At 37.1% G+C, this 24,858-nt stretch overlaps 1 protein-coding gene across 2 annotated transcripts in view; it reads left to right on the top strand.

The window, feature by feature from the left end:
- Positions 1-24,858, top strand: part of Vwa8 (von Willebrand factor A domain containing 8) — a 295,472-nt gene that overhangs the window by 5,384 nt on the left and 265,230 nt on the right. The window contains exons 2-3 of one of the 2 annotated variants that reach the window (XM_042685395.1): positions 4,499-4,576; positions 15,502-15,632. In XM_042685395.1, coding sequence (XP_042541329.1) covers positions 4,499-4,576; positions 15,502-15,632 — 209 coding nt within the window. Of the gene's footprint in view, positions 1-4,498; positions 4,577-6,108; positions 6,192-15,501; positions 15,633-24,858 lie in introns of those variants that run through there. The other variant, XM_042685396.1, reaches the window with a different exon arrangement.

Raw genomic sequence — 24,858 nt, 5'->3', positions numbered from 1 at the left:
AGACCTGTGTTTCTTTTTTCTTTTCTTTTTTTTTTTTTTTTTTTTGGGTCCGGTCATGGGGCCTAAACTCTGGGCCTGGGCGCTGTCCCTCAGCTCTTCAGCTCAAGGCTAGCACTCTACCACTTGAGCCACAGCGCCACTTCTGGCTTTTTTCTTTTTGCTTATGTGGTGCTGAGAAATCGAACCCAGGGCCTCATGCATGCAAGGCAAGCACTCTACCACTGAGCCACCTTCACAGCCCGAGACCTGTGTTTCTTTGGGTCTGACTTACTTCACTTAATGTAATTTTTTCCAAGTCTTTCCACTTCCTAACAAATGGGGAAGTGTCATTCTTTCTGATGGAGGTATAGAATTCCATTTTGTGTGTGCGTGTGTGTGTGCGCGCGCGCATGGCACATTTTCTTGATCCATTCATCTACTGAGGGGCATCTGGGTTGGTTCCATATCTTAGCTATGGTGAATAATATTGTGATAAACATAATTGTGCTGGTAGCTTTAGTAGGCCTTGTTTATGATCGTTTGGGTAAATGCCCAAAAGTGCCTTTGCAGACTTTTAAGTTATATGCCAAAAATAATATGTTGTTCTGTTATAAAAATGGCATTTTTAATAATTTGTTAACTGACAACTTGATTAGGGCATTATTCAATTTTATTGGTAACAATGGCTAAACAACTACCTAACTTACAAATAAATGGTGTACTTGCCTATGTACCATGCCTCAGTTTTTTGGAAGGACATTTAGAGAGGCTTTACCAAGATGTATCAAATGGCTCTATTTTACTTTCTTAGTTACTAACTCCTTGTTTATTGTGCTGAGAATGAGTTGGCAAAATAAAACTATTATTTTCTAAATTCTTTTGCTGATACAGTATATTTATAAGATATTTTATGACATGGTTAAATACATTTTGTCAAACTTTTAAAGTTTTCACAGGTCTTCAGGTTGAGTGCCAGTTCAGCAAACAAGCTGATCAAAAGTATGAGTTCCTGACTTCAAGTCCTGATATCAGCAATAATCCAGAAATCCCCCCCTAAAAAAATCAAATCACTCAAACTTACTGACAAAAAACATTTTCACTTTTCAATTAAAATAGATGTTTATATATATAGACACACACATATAAGGAATATTGTTAAAAACTACTGAAAATAAGTTATGGGATGCATTTGGTAAACTACTAAAACCAGTAATGCTAATAGTAAATAAATCCAATGTTATATTCTTATGCAATTTTTCTTTGTCTATATCATTGGCATTCATTGTATTTAATTATGGGTGTCTCATATATATGATTCTGTAGTGTTAACTGTTGTATGATTTAAGTTTTAAAGTAAGTTTGCAACTTGACCTAAAAGAAACACTTAAAAATTGTCTCTGATATTTAGCCGACGTACTGTGAAAAATTTGGTATACTGTACTGTAAATGATTTCAGTTTAAAATGGATCAGTCTCAATGATAGGAATTGCTTTAATGTTCAGAAGTGCCTTTTCTTTTTAAAGCAATAGCATGTTCTCAAGATAAGAATTGAGACAGCTTATCTTTGAGTGTGTGAAAAGCTAGTGTTTGAAGCTTCCTATTCTGTGCTCCCTGACCTTTCCCATCCTGGCGCACTTGACAATACTCCTTTACTTCCCCAGTCTGCTGGCACACTATCTGAAACAGCCAGTGTAGACTCAAGTAGTCAGAGCTAAAGTAACTCTGCACTTTGAGTAGGAACATTACAATCTTAAGATTTATTTACATTGATTTGTTTTTCCTTTTCCTTTTTATTTTTATTTTATTTTTGTTGGTTATGGGGCCTGAACTCTAGGCTTAGGTGCTGTCCCTTATCTCTTCAGCTCAAACGCTCTACCACTTGAGCCACAGCATCACTTCTGGCTTTTTCTGCTTATGTGGTGCTGAGGAATTGAACCTAGGGCCTCATGCATGCAAAGCAAGCACTCTACCACTGAGCCACCTTCCCAGCCCTTTAATTAATTTTTACTAACTTAGTTGTACAAAGGAGTTTCAGTTCAACATATCAATTTGTACGTACAACACATCTTGGTCAGTGCACTCCTACCATCATTCTCTCCCTGTCCCACCTCTCCCAAACACTACCCATCCCCTCAAGCTTCCTTGTTCTATTTTCACATATGTACATTGAAGGTTATGACTGCATTTGCCCACCATCTTTTTTATTTGGCTATCAGCGGAGGAGGGCCCCCACTCCCAAGATAAGACATAGTTCAGCTTCCTGTGTGATTTGAATAATTTTAAAATGGAATTTTCCCTTGTGGTTGTAAACTTCTATGTTCTTTAATTTGAGTGCCCTGGAGCAAGTGGTGTCTTGCAACCTATAGGAAAAAGGCTTTTCAAAAAAATGCCTGTGGGAATAGAGAACCTGCAGACCCTTCCCTTAGGAACTTCTGGAAGAGAAGATGGGAAAACTAGTTCTGGAACCTTGGAAAGTGTCCATATATCCTCACTGAACAATTACTGTTAATAGAGGAAATACAATTTGATGAAATGCTGTGAAAGAAATATAGAAGTATAAAGACTGTGAAAGAAATGCATTATGAAACTATACATCTAGCTAGCAAAAAGACAGGAATAAGTGGAGGAGTGGCTCAAGTAGTAGCCTTGAGTGGAAAAAAGCTGAGGGACAGAGCCCAGACCCTGAATTCAAGCCCCAGGAATGGAGTGGTCAGTTCTTGAGGGGGTGGGTATGCTAGAGGAAAATTTAGGGAGGGCTCACTGGGGGAGATGAAGATATTTAACTTGTGTACAGAGATAATGGTGTAAGAGAAGTGTGGAAGGCCATTTAGGCTGAAGATGTAAACTTTCTATTTATTGAAGAAGGACTATAAGAGCTCGATGTGTTTGGGCCCACTGAGTTCCATTTTTGTTGGGATTGAGATGCCTTTAAAATAGTCTTGGTTAGGCTACTGGCAAGAATGCAACTCAGGGAGAAATGTGAACCTAAGTAGATATTTAGGAATTGTGTAAAGAACAGAACTGTGCCATTGGTATGGACTAGCTGAGTCAGAAAACTAGCATGGTGAGGACAATGCCCAAAATGTGAATTGTTAAGACAGGAATGGTAAATGCCTGGTTTGTGTGGTTGCCCTAACTCTTCCCTGTCTGCAACAGACATAACTAATTGATCACTGCCTTATTTCTCTGTGACAGCATTTTCTATTGTGGTTTCTTCCTTTTCATTTGGCCAGTTAGTGCTCCATCACTTGAATCAGGAGTCCAGCCTTCTTTTGCTTTGTTTCTCAGATAAGGTTTCCTGTTTTTGCCAGGGCTGGTCTGGACTATCATCCTTCTACTTGTTTTCTTCATAGCTGGAATGACAAAAGTGTACACCACCGTTCCTAGATTATTGTTAAGATGGGATCCTCACTCTCTTTTTCAAGGCCTGGCCTTGAACTATGATCCTTCTGGACTCAGTCCCGATTAGCTGGAATTGCAGGCATATGCATTTGAGCCCATTTTAATGTATTTTAAAAAATTAATTTAATGTTATTATAAAGGTGATATACAGAGGAGTTACAGATGCCTTTTGTATGATATTCAAATGTTTGAAGATCTTTTAGTTACCTTTTCATTGGTGATTTCTAATTTCACTCAGATGTGGTCAGAGAGCATACTATATAATTTCAGTTATGTGACATTTATCAAGATTGGCATTATGGTCTAGCCTGTCGTATTTTTGTGAGTGTTCCATGTAAATTAAAAAAAGTATCATGCTGTTATTGGCATATTGTTTCATAACCATCATTTAAGTCAGATGGGGATGAGTGAGTTCAGATCTCTCTGGCTTTATCTCTACACTTCTCTTAGCCAAAATGCCACAAAGTGGTTTCCTCTGCTTTTGAGCCCTTTCCTCCTCTGCTTCTTCCAGCAGTTACTTAGAGAAGCATATTAAGTTATCCATATATGATTATGGGTTTGTCTTTTTCGCTTTTTGTTCTGCCAAGCTTTCTCTTTTCTTCATATTTATTCCCTAGCTCTCTTCTGCCCAGGTCACCACAAGTCTTTGTCTTTTTCTACAAAGGATCATGGCTTCTGTTAGACTGCTATTTGCTCTCTCCTTTGACCTATCAGGCCTAGGGATGGTTCTAGATGCGTTAGTTCCAGCGTACTGTATTGACCTTGTTGTTTCTCAAATTGCCCTCATCTTCATAAATCGTTACCTGATGATGTAACCAAATGCAACAGATTCTCATCTTGATGAATAAAAGGGAAACAACAAACTTGGCCAAAAAAACCCAACAACAATATGTTGACAAGGATTTCTTGCCTATGACAGATAAGGAGAGAATGGCAGTTGTTTCCAAAGTAGTTCCCTCCTTGAACAAAGGGGTGTATGGGGTTTTATTGGGAAATTTATACAGAATCATATAGGAACCACGTTAGGGAGGGCACATGTGTGAGTGTGCTCAGTTCAAGTCATAGTTGAAAAAGGAAAGATAGCTGATACATTTACATTTCTTTGTTTTCATTTTAGGTGATACAGTTAATATTGGAGATGTATCCTACACATTGAAAACTCCTAAGAACCCGGAACTCGTGCCACGGAATTACAGTAAGAAATATGTTCATGAATGAATATTAACTTTTTATTATGGAAATCTCCAAACATACACAAAACTAGAGATACTAGTTCAAACCTAATGGACGTTCAGCTTCACGTTCATCTATATCTTGATCTTCAGTTTTTGTCTGGAAAACTTCAGACCTATCCCAGAGATCCTTTCTCATTTCACTCAGGAGGTATGGTTGTAGGGCTTGAACTCAGGGCCTGAGCACTGTTCCTGAGCTTTTGAGCTCAAGGATAGAGCTCTACCACTTTGAGCCAGAGCTCAACTTCGTGGTTTTCTGGTGGTTAATTAGAGATGCTTCTCGCAGACTTAACTTCTGGGTATGGGTTAAACCCACGATCTTCAGCTCTCAGCCTCCTGAATAGCTAGGATTACAGGTGTGAGCCACCAGTGTCTGACTAATGTGTAGTTTTTAATGGGCTGGTGAGTGTGCATTGGTGTAGGTTTTCTGTGTCGCTGGACTGTGTAGTATATTAATTCACCATACAATGATTGGTTGGCCATTTCTAAGTTAGTTGAAAGTTTCTTTTGTTTTTCTCCTGCCATTCTTTAGTAGGTGACAGTTAGCTATGGGTCTTTTCTCTCTTTAGAAGGGCTCATTACTTTCTAGAATTTAGTTTATTTAGGTTTCTTTGTATTCTTAGGTTTGTGTTGCTTCAAGAAATTGTGATTTTTTTTTTTTGTGAAGATTAACTAATTTGTTCTGCTTGTAATGTTAGAGTGAAATTTGCTTGCAGTACTCTTCATTCTAACTAGAAGTGGGAGTCAGGAACATTTATTTTTAATGTTCATTGTTTAATGGTTACGTCTAAGCACATTATTATAATAGACAGGTTTTCTTTTTTGGGGGCAAGATTAGTGACATAAATTCTTCACAAGTTGTTACACTTATCTGGGGAAAAATTGAGAAAATAGATTTATTATATGTTACCTGCCATGGGTACATAATAATTGAAAAAAAAAGAGCATTTCTCCTGATTTTGGAGTGTTTTCTTATTGTGAATGTAGCTCATTTTTTTACAGTAAATTTCAGAGATGAATAATATTGCCTCTTAATAGAAGAAAAACTTTTATTTTTTTTTAGTTCTGTAGGAAAATGATAGCTTGGGTGGAGATTATGCTTATAATTTTGGCTGTTCTACTCTCTGGTTATGTGAATTTCTCTAGGTAACATCTACTACAGTCTTCTTGACTGTAGGGGATTGTGGTTTCAACCTCATGGATATAGAATAAGGATTAAAAAGCATAAGTGAAATGTGTAGGGTAGTGCTTTGTACTTAGTGTTCAATAAATATGAATACTCACACAATCATTTTTCTAGATTCCCTAGTCTGATTCCCTCTTTTTATTTCACATGTATGAGTGATAATCCTGAATATGACTATTAGTAAAGGTTATTTTGGTTCTGTTTAGGAGCTAAGCAAAAAAAATTTAGATTTCATTCTGTCTTTATAAAATAAATCTTGGTCTGATGTGGTGCCTCACACCTGTAATCCTAGGATTTAGGAGGCAGAAGAAGATTCCAAATGGGTGGCCAGGCTGCACTCACAAGTTTTCAGACTAACCTGGACTACATAGTAATACCCTGTTTCAAAAAATGTAAGTCACTTAATCTGCTATGCATTTCATATAGATTTGATTTTGTGTTCTCCCTCAGTTAGGTTGTTAGCAGGTTTACATTTGTCAGCCATTCATGTAAGCCTCAATTTCCTTTCAAAGATCTTTTTCTTTAAAAATTAATAATTTTTCATGTTTTTTTTGTGTTGTTAGTAGCTTGCTGTTTGAAATTTACCCAAAGAATTTATGTTGAGAGAAGCTGGGTAGTCTATAGCTCCAGTTTGCATGTTATCCATTCTTCATTCTTCCTTCCATGCACACAATATCCTGGTCTATTAAGATTTGTATATCAAAATGGAAGTATATTTTTCATCCAGTGGTAAAATTGTTACTACTGTGTTATTACTACTGTTTTTTCTACTACTGTGTTGTTTTTTTTTTTATAAGCAACTATGTCCATTTGTAAGAGAAAGAGTGTTAAGAATTTGTCTTAGAAGAAGAGACTTGGAAAACAAAATCTTTAGTTGGTTGCTCAGGCATTATGGGGTTGCTATATTAATTGGACAGATAAAATATAATTTATTAGGCAACATGTTTTATGTATCTTTATTGTATTAAGTTCAAACATTAAGTTTATTGAACTTTCTTTCTCAGGCAATATTTCCAAAATAGGAAAAAATACAATTGTTTTTACCGTTGTATTATTACATGATTGATTGAAGATTTTTGGTTTGGGTTATAAGGAATTTTGATGGCTACTTTTTTCTTTTGGAGCTTAAAGAATATCTGAAATACTTTGGAAATTGTGTTTCCTTCCTTTGTTTATTCTTTAGTTGAGCTTTCTAAAAATGTTTCTTGCTCTTGGATGCTTCTGATTTTCAAATGAAACATAAAATGACAGACTTTTGTTGAAGAAAGGAACGTTGGCAATTATCATACTCTCCAAAACTTTGTTTTGTAGCCAGGAAAGTAGGACCACAAAAATTCTTGCAGAACACCAGTTAACAAGTAGAAAGCCTATATTTCCTAACTTCAGTTTGGTTTTCCTTTTATAGTCTGCCATGAAAATTAATCCTGAAATGGAAAGAATGGTATGTTAGAAAATTACCGTGGGATTTAAAATTATGAAAGATGATTTTGAAAAAACCTACTGAATTAGCTAGGCATGGTGATGATATTTTATTTCTACTTTTGTAATTTTGAAATCATTGAAAATCCCTATTATAGTAATGAAGAAATATAAATCATACTGTTGAACTATGAACCCTGCTATTCATGTGTTTAATAAATGCTAGTTGGCAGGTACCATAGACAAAAAGTATTCTGAAAGGGAAGTCTAAAGTTTATTGACAAACTCCATGAAAGCAGTTTTGTCTCATCAAATAAAATGGCTCATTTCATTGACCACTTTAAGTAATGAATGTTTATAATCTATAGTTGGTTGTCAACTTTTCATTAGAATTTACTTCTGTTTTCACAGTGTGGAGCACCATAGAAATATATACTAGCTCTAGCATCTATTTAGGGACCAAGCACATTATACACCCAAGAGTTGGATTGCTTTTTTGTGTTTCATTATCTAGGTCTTGTCAGCTCCTGCCTTAACCATTAAAATTTCCATTTATCATCTTAGTCCAAAGTCTCTCACATGCAAATGTTGAAGTGGATAACTGAACCTTTTTTTTTTTATGCCTTTTTATGTGAAAATCATTATCTCATAGTTTTGATGAAATTGGCAATTCTTTTTTTAATAGAAATTGGCAATTCTTAAAAAAAGTGTCTTTCATATTCTGTGCTTGAAGTTAAACTATATTGTATCAAGGAGGTATTTCCTTCAGTATTTGCCTTATGAAGTCCAAGGTAACAGATTTTGCACAGATAACTTTCAACCTGACCTCAGAGTTCCATTCTGCTTCATTACATAATCTGCTTGTTGGAGTCAGTGGACCAGTTATGCATAAGGTCATTTAGGGTTTATTGGACACATTGAACTTTCATCCAAGCAATTAGGGCCTGCAAAAATTTTCTGCAAGAATTACAACATTCTGCTCGTATAATGCATCACAGTATGAGAGTTTTTTTCCTTTGGTTTATAAATAATTTTGAGGTTTGAGAAATTCAACAATGTCATAAATGACTGAATGGTGTGAAACAAATTGATCCCTGTGTAAATGTAGATGATTTAGAACAATCATTGCAGGGAGTTGTCAATTTTAATGAATTAATGACAGAGGTTGTATAGAAGGTAGGACTCTGGGGGGGGAGTATGACTAAAATTGTTTCACTTAATAGAGTCAGGGCTTGAAAAAACCTGAGAGAATCAAGTCCTCCAATACTTAGGATCTGCTTTATTTTTAAAATTACACTTTGTCTCTCATTATGTAAGACTTTACTTTTAAGGATTAACTTTGAGATTTCTTTAGATGTATTTTTTAAGGACAGAATTCTCCAAAGAGACTCCGATTAAGTTTTAAAGCCCTTAAATGTGTTTTGAAGTCTCTTCTAGAGACTGTATAGCATCTTTAGCCAGTGCCTAATTTTTCTTAAATCTTCTTTCTCTTAGATATCATGTACTAGGCAGATTTAACGAATTAATGCATTTTATTATTCTTTATTTTGCACTTATTTTTTATTGTGTTCTTCAGTTTTCATCTCAGATATACAACATAAAGTTAACTAATTTTTAAATTGTAGAAAAATATATAGAATAACACACACATACACACATATGTATGTTTACATAAACATACAGATTTTTCTACCTGGGCTGGCTTTGAACTCCCATCCTCCAGGTCTTAGACTTTTGAGTAACTAGAATTACAGATGAACCAACAATACCTCAATTTTCAGAAATTTTGTTTGAAATTTGGGCATCTACATTTCTGAGGAATATTGAATACTGCAATGTTCTTTTCTTGGGACATATTTGTCATATTTTCATATCAGATTAGTGCATCCTCATAGAATGAAATGTTAAAATGTTTACTCCTCTCCAGTTTTCTGAATGGGTCTGTATACAATTTATGATTTTTCCATTAATATTTGGTGTTATTCACCAGTAAATCATCTTGACCTGCATTTTTCTTTGTGGGAAGATTTTTACTGAAAAATTCAATTTCCTTTCTAGATGTAGTTGTCCCTGACTTCTTTTGCCTAAGGCTAGAGCTCTGCCACTTTGAGTAACAGCTTCACTTCCAGTTTCTCAGTAGTTAATTAGAGATAAGAGTCTCACTAAGACTTTTCTGCCTCAGCAGGCTTTGAACCATGATCCTCAGATCCCAACCTCCTGAATAAGGTTACAGGATTACTAGGATTACAGGTGTGAACCACCATTGCTTAGCTCTATCTTTTTATTAGCTTATATTAGAGAGGATTTTATTGTTAGATTCCCATACCTGTTTACAATTTATTCTTTTCCCAAACAATTTCAGCAGATTTTATTTTTCTATTTTCATAGTTGAAGGCAATCTATTTTGATAACACTTATTCTCCTTCGTTCTCCTGGTTAGCCTGGCCCCCTCCCTGGAAATACTCTTACATCAAATAATTTTAAAATCTATATTGATGAATTTTTTCCAATTTTAAGAAAAATGAAATCTCTTATCAGTGGTATGCTGTGCTATGCTAGCCAGTGTTAGTTTTGGTTGCAGCTATATTGGGTGAAGACTCTCAGCCCATTTCATAAATGAGTAAGTGGCTTTATATAAACTGACATTGTCTGTGTGTATAGATTTCCTCTATAATCTTCAAAGGTCTTTACTGAACTGATTTAACATTTAGCCCCAGTTGTAAATAATGAGGACTCCAGTTCTGAACGCAGTGCCCTGTGTCCCTTACCACTATGTTTCCCTCCACGATGTCCACTGTCCTACCTATAGTATAGTAGTTAGGTGATGGCAGTAGATGACTTGCAATTGCAGTGAAGAGATTATTGTACATCTTTTGAGATTTCTCAGTATGCTGTGGTGGCAAGATCAAATTTAGGGGAATGTGATAGTTGTGTGTTGAAATCTCTGAGTGATTCTGTGGGGTGATGGTGGTGATTAAAGTGAAACGTCATGGGAAAATAGCTGACATTGTCTTATGGATTTGGATTAAGTAAATACTGTATTCCTTCAACCATTACTTCTTCAGGGGGTGTTTTAGGCTGAGTAGATGCTTTGAGTGTAAACTCCCGAGCCAGTTGATAGCCACCCAGTCTACATTGTGCATCCTGCTGTGCAGAGCATAAAGTAGAGAGATGACTTGGTGGGTGAGGCTGGATTCTTTCATACCTAGAAAAGAAAATCAGAGAATGTAGGATCAGGCTTTCTGCTGTGGTTTTATCATCAATATTTAGTACTAATGGTTTCCTAGAGGGTGGCATCTTGTGCATGAGCAAAGTTGGGGGTTTCTCTCATGTACTGGGCAGTATACATGTTAAATTATGTCTGGAAGCTTGGCAGTTTGCTTTGCAGATATTGGTAACGTACAGTCTTAAATCTTGCTTTTTTTCTCTGACATGCTTTTAAGTATAACTAATGTTTTCTTGGGGCTATCTGAAAAATATAGCTAATTTCAAGCATTAATGTAAAATGTACCACATGCATCACATAACTTGACATAATGCTTTCTTTCAGGAGTCTAGTACAATTTCCTGACACATACAGAGGTACTTTCTTTATGAGAATATATGCTGAAACATGAATAAGGAAAGTAGGAGTTTTATGGAGAAGTGAGTTCTCTGACAACATAATGCTTATAACCAATTACTTTAACATTTTGATAGGAAGAATAAAACTTTATTATTAATGTCACTAAATATAGAAAAATAGAATCAATGGCCAGAGTGGCAGCCTGCTAAATTTGCTGTAGTCCTGTACAGGTTGCACTTATAGGAAAGGTGTTGAGCATGAAGATAGATGCTATCAAAGGCCTTACAAAAGGAGGCAATAGGAGTTGCGACTGGTATACACTATGGATTCAAAAGACTTAAGTCTAATATTGGCTCATGGACTTATATGGAAAATGATACCACCTTTCAGCCTTTGATATTTCTATTGTAATATAGTAACACTCACACAGCATACACCATTACTGGACCTTGTTGTATATGCTTACAATAGATCTGTAAATTCAATCCGTTATAAAAGTGGGGGGACTGAGCACAGATGGTGTTAGTAAATTGGTTGACGTTATACAGCTCAGTAAATAGTGGATTTGGAATTTGAACAAAGACAGTCTGGCTCAATTTTGTATCCTTACATTCTATCATTTCTTGCCTTCTTTGGTTGTTGTGAGATCTAAATGAGATGTAATGTAAAAAAATCATTTATGTTTTTACCTGGCACATGACAGGAATACGGTAAGTCAGGTCCATTATTAGTCTGTTTTTGGAGGAAGGAAAAAGTAGAGAACAGCAGACTATACACGATTCAGAAGCTTCCTAGAACTGAATTGTAATGAGGTACAAAGCCTGAACTATAGCAACATTTCCTTTAGACTCAATATTAAGGAAGAATTTGTTTGCTACCGACTCGTCTCCTTAACAGTTTCATTATGCAGGAGCTAGGAGAGCCTGAAAGGAACTTTTTCTCTAGGCTTAATTATAGCAAGTTAGAAGTAACTCCCTAGTAGTGGGTGCCATTATTGCATTGGGCAGGTTGGGACTGCCTTGGACATTGCATCTAATGTCACTATTAATAAGGTACTGAATCATCTAAGCTGTGAGACAAAGTAGAGGATCACAGATGGTTTGGAATGCCTTCTGAAGGACAGAGACCGCAGTACTGTCACTGGTTGAGGACCACCATACAGTGATAAGAATAAAATAACTCATGACTGAGATCGTCAGATGCTCTTCTGGTCAGTTCTTAACACACATAAGCATCGTGCTGAATTGGAAGACATAATTCCCATAACTCAAGCTTTAATACCTCATTCTCTTTTCTCTCATTCAAGAAAGGTCATTGGTTATTGTTCTGTATAGGTACACCTTAGATTTCTGCTCCAATCTACTCTTTAGTTTTTTGTTTTGTTTTGTTTTTTGTTGGTTGTGGGGCCTGAACTCTGGGCCTGGGTGCTGTCCCTCAGCATTTCAACTCAAGGCTAGTGCTCTACCACTTGAGCCACAGTGCCACTTCTGGCTTTTTCTGCTTATGTGGTGCTGAGGAATCGAATCCAGGGCCTCATGCATGCAAGGCAAGCACTCTACCACTGAGCCACCTTTCCAGCCCTCTTTAGTTTGTTTTTATTACTATTATTAAGTAGTAGTACAAAGAGTTACGAAACCCTGTCAGGTTATCAGTAAAATGCTTCTTGATCAGTGTCTTACCTTCCTTTATATTCCCCCATTTTCTCTCTTCTGTTCCAGCCTCACGTTTACTAGTTCATTTTTTACATAATATACTTTGAATGTAATGAGTACATTGCTCACCCTCCCTCCCTCCATTCTGTGCAATCTCCTTTAAAAAAATAAATTATAGGCACTGGTAGCTCACACATATAATATTAGTACTCAAGAAGCTGAGATCTGGAAGATTCTAGTTTGAAGATAGTCCAGGCAGCAAAGTTTACTAGATTTTGTCTTCAAAATAGCCAGAAAAAGTAGGGTTAGAGGGATAATTTATGTGGTAGAACATTAGCATAGCATGCATTAAGTCCCTGAGTTCAAGAAAAAAATGGATGTTATCTCCAAGTTTGAGCATTTTTGTTAACTTTAGTGACTTGTGAGGGACAAATCTCACTTTATTAAGAACTGCTGCCTTTGAGTTTTAGAAATCTTGAAAATGAATATTCTTCTCAGACATTTTAAGTGGACAGGAACTATGTAGAATTAAATAGATGCCCTGTAATTATGATTAGCTTACAATTGTTACCAAAAAAAAAAAAGGTGATTAGAAACTGGAGAGGCCAACTTGGTTTTACCTCCTAGAACTTTGCAATTTTAGGCTTTGAATAGTCCAAGTAATGGAATGTCAGGCACACTGCCAAAGTTGAATATAAAGGAGTAGCACAAAATTCAGAGAGATGTAAGAAAGGTCCGAGGTCAGATTAAGGTAAGATTTATGAAAATGTAAAAGGAAAAAAAACCCCAAATGCTTAGGTTTTTAATTATGTATTTATTATCCAAATAAGAAGAGATGGTAGATAATAACACTGAGAACATTGTGTTGGTTTACTGATTTAGAAGATAGTGTTTCATAATTCTTATTTGTTTCATCCTTAAGCAGCAGGGAAACAGGCTTGTCTCTCTGAGACCTCATCACAGATACGGGTTTAAGCCTTAAGTAAGAACAACAAAGTTAGAAGGATCTTTTTTTTTTTTTTTTTGGTTGGTCATGGGGCTTGAACTCTGGGGGCCTGGGAACTGTCCCTCAGCTCTTCAGCTCAAGGTGAGCACTCTACCACTTGAGCCACAGTGCACTTCTGGTTTTCTGGTGTTTTGTTTTTTGTTTTTTAATTGAAGATAAGAATTTCACAGACTTTCCTGCAATCCTCAGATCTCAGCCTCCTGAGTAGCTAGGATTATAGGCATGAGCCACCAGCACCTGGCTAGATGGATCTTCTGCGAGTTCTCCAAGCTTATTTCAACAGTATTTAACTACTTTATCCTCCCTGCCAACCCAACTAGCTCTAATAAGTTTATTTGATCTATTTTTATATTTAGATATACTTTGATCATATTCACCCCTCAATTACCCTTTTCTTTCTCTCACCCTCCTCCACTAGTTCTTGCCCCACATAGTTCCTGTATATGTACGTGTGTGTGTGTGTGTGTGTGTGTGTATGTATGTGGGTATACACTGTATCTCAACATAATAAATGTTATTAAGGACAAACCTGTCTCTAGCAATGTTCTACATAGGGAAAAACTGAAGGCATTGCATCTAAAATCAGAAATAAGAGTGCCTATTCTCTCCACTCTCATTCAATATAGTGCTTGAATTCTTTATATGGTAAGAGAAGATATAAAAGCAATAAAATGAGAAAGGAAATGGTGAAATTATCCCTATTTACAGATGATGAATACAGTTTTCTTTTTCTTTCTTCAGGACTTTTATCATAAAGTGATGTTGAATTTTGTAAAAGGTCCTTTCTATATCTATTGAGGTGGTTTTGTGATTTTTGTCCTTAGTTCTATTAACATGGTATTTGATGCAAAGCATTTGATTTATTTATTGATATTATTTTTACTCAGTATTATATATTTAAGTATTCAGTATGTTATTAGGATTAAATATCCCTTCTGAAATAGTTGGAATCATACATATTTTTTATTTCACATTTTTAATTTCCGGGGTATTTGCATATATAATGAAATACTTTGGGGATGGGATCCAAATCTAAACACAAAATTCATTTATGTTTTATATACAATTCACACACATTGGCTGAAGATAATTCTAGAGGCATTTTTGGTATCTGAGCATTTTGGCAATAACCTGTAACTTGAGGTCAAGAGTGGACTTTTTAACTTCCCATGTTATTTAAATACTCAGAATTCAGATTTTGGAACTTTTAAAATTTCAGATTTTAAAATTAGGAATGATTAGCCAGTAGTTATAATATATTATTTTTATAAAATTATTTTTATAATTTTCATCATGTACACTTTATTCATTCTCCTGTTGCTGCTTTTTATTTTGAATGTTGCTATTCAAAGTATTCTTACATGTCTCTTGATATACAAGAACAAGAGATTTTCTAGTTTACCTGCTGGGCCACTGGCTCATTTACATTTGAGTAAACACAAATTAACTGTATTAATTTAAACATTAAAAAATGCTGTGTAGGAGATAAACATATTGATGATTTATTTAATAGTAGAGTTGGAAGATATTGTATGACATAGTTTTTTCTAAAAGACTAGGTATAGAATGGTACTAACTTCCTTTGAAATGGTTTTAAATCTGTGTCAGATTTCTAGGTGTGAAGTTTGAGAGATTATATAACCTTTGCACCTTTAATTATAATGTACTTACCTCTAGTTTTCCAACTCAGTGATAAATATTAATTTTCTGGATTGTTTGGATACACTTCTTTATAAATAAAAGAATTAGTCTATGATTTTGTATTAACTACCCGCTTTCTCAAATAATCCTTGAAAAACATTCCCTTAGGAATGTATAGATTATTCTCATTCTTATAAGTTTTCAAATGTAAATTGTGATTCTACTATCAAAAAAATTTACTGTTTTAGCCTTTTAGCAATTGTTTTATTTGAAACAGTGAACATTCCCCAGATGTTTATAGTTTCTGGGTATATACATGCAAATATGTATTTTAAAATACATAGTCTGTGTGGCTGCCAAATTTGTATTGTAAGAAAAAGTCCAGTTTGCATGTCATTTTCTCTTTTTACCTCTTACAGTTTCAGATTCTCTGGCTCAGTCAGTAGTTCAACATCTAAGATGGATAATGCAAAAGGATCTTCTGGGGCAAGATATCTTTCTAATAGGACCTCCTGGGCCTCTTCGACGCACTATTGCTATGCAGTACTTGGTGAGTAATCAGTTCTACTTCATTTCTAATGATCTTCATTGTGATAAGCTCAGTTATAAAATAAATGATGGTTAAGAATGTATAACATTAGGAAGTGGCGCTGTAGCTCAAGTGGTAGAGCGCTCGCCTTGATCTGAAGAGCTGAAGAGCTGAGGGACAGCGCCCAGGCCCAGAGTTCAAGCCCCACGACCGACAAAAAAAAAAAAGGATGTATAACATTAGAACTAGCTACTACTTGAAGTAGTAATATCAAAAGCTGGCCTCTACTATCTTATTTCTATCTCCTTCCTATTTTAACTTAATTTTTTTTGGTTGTTATGTTGGAGTTTAAACTCAGGGAGGGCCTCATGCTTGCTAAGCATGCGTCTGTCATGTAAGCAGTGTCCCCAGCTGTTTTTAGCTTTTAGTTATTTTTCAGATAGAGTCATGTGTGTTTTGCTCAGGGCCAGCTTCAGGCCACAATCCACCAACCTTATTTCTTCCTTATGTAGCTAGGATTGTATTGTACTATACCTAGGTGGCCTTGAACCTTGATCCTCCTTGTGTCTACTGCCCAAGTAGCTCGGATTACAGATAAGAGCCAGCCCTATGAGTGATTTTTTTTTTAATAGTGTTTGACCAAAGTTGTTATTATTTTTTGTTGGTTATGGAGCTTTGAACTCTGGGCCTAGGTGCTGTCCTTGATCTCTTTCGCTCAAGGTTAGTGCTCTACCATTTTGAGCCATAGCTCCACTTTCAATTTTTCTTTTGGTTAATTAGAGGTCAGAATCTCACAGACATTCCTACCCATGCTGGCTTCCAGCCTCCATCCTCAGACCTCAGCCTCCTGAGTAGCTAGGATTACTGGCATGAGCCACCAGCACCTGGTTGACAAAAGTTATTTAGGGAGAAAAAGTGCTTTTGCCTTTCATAGTTTTAGCAGGGATTTTTTTTTTCTCCTGCAACTAAAAAACTTCTCAATAGAAAAAAAAATCAAGTCAATGAGAAGTGGATAGAATCAGTAACTCTGAAGTTACAAAACAAAACTTAGTTTTGTGCCAAGTTCTGGTAGTTCTTGCCTGTTATCCTAGGTACTCAGAAGACTGAGATTTGGAGATCATGATTCAAAGCCAGCCTGGGTAGGAAAGTCTATGAGACTTTTATCTCCAATTACCTACCAGAAACTTAGAAGTGTGGCTCAAGTGGTAGAGCTCCAGTTTTGAGTGAAAAAGCTAAGGGCCAGTATGTCTTAGATCCTTAGTTCAAACTCCAGTCCCAGGGGGAAAAAAGAGACAGTTTTTACACCCGGTGAACTTTTCCTTATATAGGTTCACATTTTAAGAATCCAAGCAATTCTTTTGACTTCCTGAAGTTACATGGTCCTTATAGAGCAGAAAGTTCATTGAAGAACATTTCTTATGTATTAGCTTGCTTTTCTTTTTTTCCTTTAAATAGATAAGAAAATAAGTTTATAGACATTAAATAACTCAGTCTTTATCCAGCTAGACTTCAAATGCTGTATACTTAGTTTTTTCTTTCTGATATGTTATTCTCTTAATGCCAGAAGATCTTCTAGAACTGTTGTTATGTGAATTGAAATGTTCAAATCTAATCCAAACAAGAGCACTGACAAGACTTTTCAGTAGGAAATGGTCAGCATTAGTAAGCATTGCTCTGCTCTCTCTAGGAAAAACATTACCAGTTGAAGTTGTACTTAATGAAGAATAAACCTTGTTTAAAGCTACTTGTGTGATTTGGCATTAAATTGTTAATTTCTTTACTATTGAAATATGTTTTGTATATATATATATTATTTTAGTGATAAATTTCATTTGAAACTTCCAAAGGCATTTAAAGCAAGAAAGATGAAAAGATAAATCATACAGCTTGGAGTGTGTGTGTGTGTGTGTGTGTGTGTGTGTGTGTGTGTGTGTGTGTGTGTGTGTGTGTGTGTGTGTGTGTGTGTGTGTGTGTCCCCTCAGGCTAAAAATCTTGGAGTGTGTGTGTGTGTGTGTGTGTGTGTGTGTGTGTGTGTCCCCTCAGGCTAAAAATCAGAGCCTCTAAGATTTTGTGCTTAGGCTAGCACTCTACCATTTGAGCCACAGCTTTGCTTCCAGCTTTTTGGAGGTTTGTCACAGACTTTCGTGTCCAGGTTGGCTTTGAACTTTGATCTTCAGATCTCAAGCTCCCGAGTAGCTAGGATTATACGGGTGAGTTACCAGAGCCCGGGAGGCTGTTTGTGCTTTTTTATTTATCTCCAGAGTCCCTCTGTGTGATGTGGTGTGCTACTGCAGCTGTGTACTCACTTGGTTAATATACAAGGGAAAGGTTTTTCTAATTCTGAGGGTCAGCTGCTAGGAGCCTCTGGTCTGCAACCTCTTTGGTTTTCAAATGTGTACTTCTGCCTTGCTTATTTCAAAGACCATAATCCCATACTGAGTTTTTGTTTTTGGCAAGGCTTTGAACTTGGTTGAAATTATGTAGAGAGTGGCTAGGAGATTATAGGAGACTTGTTGGTTCAAAATGCAAGGTAAGTCTGTATCAAGCCTGTAGTTTTAAAAACAACCACTACAGCCAAAGTTTACACAAGAAATTGGGCTGAGACAGTGATGGGCTGTGCAAATCACACAGTGAAACTTAACAGTGGCCCAAGCCACCTGGAAGATTCTCAGTGAGTACCCTTGCCATTAGGTATAAAAGCTTTCATTTGCCGGGCACCAGTGGCTCGTGCCTGTGATCCTAGACAACTTAGGAGGCTGAGATCTGAGGATCACAGTTCAAAGCCAGCCCGGGCAGGAAAGTCCATGAGACTCTTTATCTCCAATAAACCACTAGAAAACCAGAAGTGGTGCTATGACTCAAGTGGTAGAGCGTTAGCCTGGAGATCAAGAGCTGAGAGCCAGTGCCCAGGCCCAGAATTCAAGCCCCACAACCGACCAAAGAAAAAAAAAGCCTTCACTTAATGATACCAAGGGCATATAATACCATTGAAGGTAGAAATTGGTTGGATGTAGTGGTGTATACCTGTAATCTCAGTACTTAGAATTCTGAGGGAGGAGGAAGGAGTGTGAATTGTCTGGGCTAGATTGGGTGGCACAGCAAGACCAGGTCTTAAGTCCCGCAAAGAGGAGGAGGATTAGAAAATTGGGGATAAGACTGATGAACCAACTAAAAATTAATAAAAATAATTTGACAGTTGTCTTTTTTTTTTTTTTTGGTCATGTGGCTTGAACTCTGGGCCTGGGCACTGCCCCTATGCTCTTCAGCTTAAGGCGAGTGCTCTACCCCTTGAGCCACAGGGGCACTTCAGTTTTCTGGTGGTTAATTGGAGATGAGAATCTCACGGACTTTGCTGCCCGGGCTGGCTTTGAACCGAGATCCTCAGATCTCAGCCTCCTGAGAAGCTAGGATTGCAGGTGTGAGCCACCGGCGCCCAGTGTGATAGTTTTCTTTATTTAGCTCACAGAAGAGAGGTTTGTAGATTGTTCGAACCAACTCAGCCCCCCACTGCCGCAGTCTCCTGCTGTATGTGCGGTAGTTAAGCCTGTTCTTCCTTTCATCAAGCTAGATCTGAGGAGACTAGTGTGGATGGTGGCTGAGGAGGAGTCCATAGAGCCTGTCTATACTGAGGAAAATCCCAGCACTGCCTTCAGTGTTCAGGGTTTAACTGTAGCTTAGTTTGACAAAACAGACATAAATCGTTAGGTTGGCTATTATGAATGACAGGGTTTCAGGGATAGAGGTCACATTCAGCCAATCAAAGAAGCTGACATGAAGGTACTGGTGATGAGTTCCAGAGGCCGGAGGGAGGATATGCTAAGAAGAGAAGCTGCTACTTTACTCCAAAATTGGCTCTCACAGTTTGGTGATTTTTTTTTTTTTTTTTTTTTTTTTTTTTTTTCACAGGGAGTATATTTTATTAATATGAGCCATACAGAAAGATCTTGGGCAACATAGTTAAATGGAAATAACTTCCTTAAAGCAATTTTACATTATCACTTTAGACACTACATACAGGGGATGATCTGAATTGAAGCAATTGTTTCCAAGACTAGCTACAATCTACATTCCCACTGGTGGCCTTTTTAAACACCAGTACTTATCCCTACATTCAGACATTGTACTTCTTAAAAGTACTTCCCTACATTCTTTTTTTTTTTTTTTTTTTTTTTTATATATATTTTTTTTTATTTTATTTTATTTTTTTATTGTAAAGCTACTATACAGAGGGTTACAGTTACATGAGTGAGGTTATGAGTACACTTCCTCTTGAACATTGTTACCCCCTCCATTGTTTTCCCTACCATCCCCTCCCTCCCTCCCTTCCCCGAGGTTCTTTTTTTTTTTTTTTTTTTTGATTGTGATTAAATGATTACATAATTTCAAAGTCACAAGTTCATTCTAACTTCCCTGGAGCAAATTGTCTACCACAGTCTGTAATATATAACAGTGTTCACATGTTATATACCATATTTGTGATCAGCAGCATGAGGATATTTAGTAGTGGTTCAACCAGATGAGCGGGAGTTCTTTGTTTCTTAAGTCCTGTTAGTTTTGTCGTATCACTAACCTTTTGGATTTAGCATCCACTTATGAGGGAGACCATGTACCGTTTGTCTCTTCGTTCTTGGCTTACCTCGCTCAACATGATTCCTTCTAGCTCCATCCATTTCCCTGCAAATGCCATTATTTTGTCATTTCTAATGGCTGCATAATATTCCATTGTGTATAGATACCACAATTTTTGGATCCATTCATCTGTGGTGGGGCACCTAGGTTGTTTCCATATCCTAGCTATTGCGAACAGTGCTGCAATAAACATGGAGGTGCACGTGTCCTTGTATATTGGTTCCTGTTGTTCAGGGTAGATGCCTAGAAGTGGTATGACTGGGTCGTAAGGGAGGTCAATCTTTAGCTTTCTAAGGACCCTCCAGACTGCTTTCCAAAGTGGTTGTATAAGTGTACATTCCCACCAGCAGTGTAATAGGGTTCCTCTTTCTCCACATCCCCTCCAGCATTTGTCGTTGGCTGATTTGTGGATGTGGGACATTCTGACTGGGGTAAGGTGGTATCTCAGGGTTGTCTTTATTTGCATTTCCTTCACCACCAGGGATGATGAACATTTCCTCATGTGTTTCTTTGCCATTTTTATTTCTTCATTTGAGAAGTCCCTCTTTAGTTCCCTTGCCCATTTAGTAATTGGTTTGTTAGGTTTGGGAGGGATTAGTTTCTTGAGTTCCCTGTATATACAGGATGTTAACCCCTTGTCTGATATATTGCTGGTAAATATTTTTTCCCAATTAGTTGGTTGTCTTTCTAGCTTAGTTGCGATAGATTTAGCTGTGCAGAAGCTTTTTATTTTAAGGTAGTCCCATTTGTCGAGTCTCTCTCCAACTTGTTGTGACCCTGGGACTCTGTTCAGGAAGTTCCTTCCTGTGCCTATTAGTTCAAGTGTCTCTCCTACTCTGTCCTGCAGTAGTTTCAGAGATTCAGGTTTAATGTTAAGGTCTTTAATCCATTTTGAGTTGATGTTGGTGCATGGTGATAGGCTGGGGTCCACTTTTAGTTTTCTGCATGTGGCTGCCCAGTTTTCCCAGCACCAGCGGTTGAAGAGGCTGTGTTTCTTCCATTGTATGTCTTTGGCTCCTTTGTCGAATATCAGCTGGCTGTAGGCCTGTGGATTTATATCTGGATCTTCTATTCTGTTCCATTGGTCTTCGGGTCTGTTTTTGTGCCAGTACCATGCTGTCTTTGTGATTATAGCTCTGTAGTAGAGTTTGAAGTTCGGCATGGATAGCCCTCCCATATTGTCTTTATCCCCTAGAATTGTTTTGGCTATTCTAGGTCTTTTGTTGTTCCATATAAATTTTTGGACTGTTTTCTGTATTTCAGTGATGTACGTCATTGGGATTTTAATAGGAATTGCATTGAATTTGTATATTAATTTTGGAAGTATCACCATCTTTACTATATTAAGTCGGCCTATCCAGGAGCATGGGAGGTCTTTCCATTTCCTAGTGTCTTCTGCAATTTCTTTCTTTAACTTTTTATAGTTCTCATTAAATAGTTCTTTTACATCTTTGGTTAGGTTAATTCCTAAATATTTTATTTTTTGGGAGGTTATTGTGAATGGGGTTGCTCCCTTTATTTCCCTCTCTTCCTGTGCGTTATCAGTGTATAGGAAGGCAACTGATTTTTGTGGGTTTATTTTGTATCCTGCTATTTTGCCGAAGTGACTTATGATTTCTAAAAGTTTGGGGATGGAGTTTTTGGGATCGTGGAGGTATAGTATCATGTCGTCTGCAAAAAGGGATAGTTTCACTTCTTCTTTCCCTATGCGGATCCCTTTAATGTCTTTTTCTTGCCTTATTGCCCTGGCTAAGGGTTCTAGGACTATGTTGAAGAGGAGTGGAGACAGTGGACATCCTTGCCTTGTTCCTGTTTTTAGGAGGATTGGTTGTAGCTTTTCCCCATTAAGTATAATATTGGCTATTGGTCTGTCATAAATGGCTTTTATTGTTTTTAGAAATGTTCCTTCTATTCCTATTTTCTCCAGAGCTTTTAGCATGAATGAATGTTGAATTTTATCAAAGGCCTTTTCTGCATCTGTGGCGATAATCATGTGATTCTTGACCTTGGCTCTGTTGATATGCTGGATTACATTTATTGACTTACGTATGTTAAACCATCCCTGTGTCTCTGGGATGAAGCCTACCTGATCATAGTGTATTATTTTTTTTATGTGTTTCTGGATTCTGTTAGCTAGAATCTTGTTAAGGATCTTTGCATCTGTGTTCATCAAGGAGATTGGCCTGTAATTCTCCTTTTTGGTTGGGTCTTTGCCTGGTTTGGGGATGAGTGTGATATTGGCTTCGTAGAATGAGTTTGGGATAGCTCCCTCCTTCTCTGTTTCTCTGAAGAGCTTGAGGAGTATGGGTATTAGTTCTTCTTTAAAGGTCTTATAGAATTCTGCTGTGAATCCATCTGGTCCTGGGCTTTTTTTTGTTGGAAGACTTTTGATAGCTTCCTGTATCTCATTATAGGATATTGGCTTATTTAATTGGTTAACTTCTTCTTTGCTCAGTTTGGGTAACTTGTATTTCTCTAAAAATGCATCCATTTCCGCCAGATTTTCTTCCTTTAGAGAGTATAGCTTTTGAAAGTAGTCTGTTAGAATTGTTTGGATATCTTGGGTACGTGTTGTGATGTTTCCCGTGGCATCCCTAATCCTATTAATATGGGTTTCCTCTCTTCTTTTTTTAATTAATCTTGCCAACGGGCCATCAATTTTGTTTATTTTTTCAAAGAACCAGCTTTTTGTTTGGTTTATTTTGGTTATGGTTTTCTGATTTTCTAATTGGTTAATCTCTGCTCTCAATTTGGTTATCTGGCTTCGTCTAGTAGCTTTAGGTCCCATTTTTTCTTGTTTTTCTAGCTGTTTTAGTTGCAACATGAGATTATTTACTTGGTCTGTCTCCATTCTCTTGATGTGGGCACTGAGGGCAATAAATTTGCCCCTCAGGACTGCTTTTGCTGTGTCCCACAAGTTTCTTTGTGAGGTGTTTTCATTTTCATTGAGTTCTAGGAAATGCTTTATTTCTTCTCTGATCTCATCTGTTACCCAGGCCTTGTTAAGGAGTGTGCTGTTCAATTTCCATGTATTAGAGAAATTTCTGCGGTATGCTTTGTTATTGAGAGCTAGCTTGATTCCACTGTGGTCAGATAGGATACAGGGGATTATGTCGATCCCTTTGTATTTGCTTAAGTTCCTTGAATGAACTATGATATGGTCTATTTTGGAGAAAGTTCCATGAGCTGCTGAGAAGAATGTGTACTGTGTTGTTTTAGGGTGAAATACTCGGTAGATGTCAGTTAATTCCGCTTGAAGTATGGCCTCACTTAATTCGGTAGCTTCTTTGCCAATCCTCTGGTTGGTAGACCTGTCCTTTGGTGAGAGTGGCGTTTTAAAGTCTCCTAGTATTATCGTATTGGGATCTATTTTATTCTGTAAGTTTGAGAGCATTTGTTTAACATATCTGGGTGCACCGATATTTGGGGCATATAAGTTGATAATGGTTATATCCTCCTCTTGGATTGTTCCCTTTATTAATATGTAGTGTCCGTCCTTGTCTTTCTGTACTGATTTTAATGAAAAGTTTATTTTGTCAGATATCAGGATAGCTACACCTGCTTTCTTATTGGGGGAATTTGATTGGTAGATCCTTTTCCACCCCTTCACTCTGAGTTTGTTTGTATGTTTGGCTGAGAGATGGGTCTCCTGAAGGCAACAGATGGATGGGTCTTGTTTTCTGATCCAGTCCTCAGTTCGTTTTCTTTTAATTGGCGAATTCAGCCCATTTATATTAAGAGAAAGTATAGAGAGATGCATTGTTGTCCCTGCCATTCCGTTTTCCTAAGTTTTTCTTCTTTCCTTTCCTCCTGTGCTTGCTCAGTTAGACTTTGAGTAATGCCTGTTTGGGGCAGGTCCCAGTTCCTGGTTGCTTTCTTCAGGTTGTGTCCCCCCTCTTAGAATTCTTTGTAATGCTGGCTTAATGTTTATGTATTCATTTAGTTTTTCTTTGCTATTAAAAGTTTTCAGTTCTCCATCGAATGTGAATGCTAGCTTTGCCGGGTATATCAGTCTGGGTTGGCAGTTATTGGCTCTCAGGGCTCGTATGGTGCTTTCCCAGGCTTTTCTTGCATTCATTGTTTGTGTGGAGAGATCTGCAGTGATTCTAATTTTTTTCCCGTTGTAGTATAGCTCCTTCTTCATTTTTGCTGCATGCAGGATTGTTTCCTTATTATTCAGATCCATCATTGTTACTATTATGTGCCTAGAAGTGTTTCTCCTGGGATCTTGCTTGTTGGGTGTTCGATAAGCTTTTGTGATGTAGTTAAGATGGTCGTTTTTGAGGTGGGGAAAATTTTCATTGACTATCTTGTTAAATAGGTGTTGCATTCCCTTGCTCTGGAATTCCTCACCTTCGTCCACTCCGATTATGCGAAGGTTAAATTTTTTAGCATTATCTGCTTGCTCTTGAATTTCCCTTTGGTTTAATTTGAGTGATTTTTCCATATCTGTCACTTTTTGGTCCAGTTGGTGTATTCTGTCTTCTGTATCTGACACTCTACCTTCCATTTCATTCACTCTGTTGACCGTGGCTTCTATTGTGGTTTGCATGGTGGAAATGGATCCCTTTATGGATTCAATGTTGGTTCTCAGAGTACTGATCTCACCTCTCAATGA

This window comes from Dipodomys spectabilis, unplaced genomic scaffold, assembly GCF_019054845.1.
Source record: "Dipodomys spectabilis isolate Male_0828 unplaced genomic scaffold, ASM1905484v1 ptg000095l, whole genome shotgun sequence".
NCBI classification, from domain to species: domain Eukaryota; kingdom Metazoa; phylum Chordata; class Mammalia; order Rodentia; family Heteromyidae; genus Dipodomys; species Dipodomys spectabilis.
This window is presented reverse-complemented; position numbering and strand designations above follow the sequence as displayed.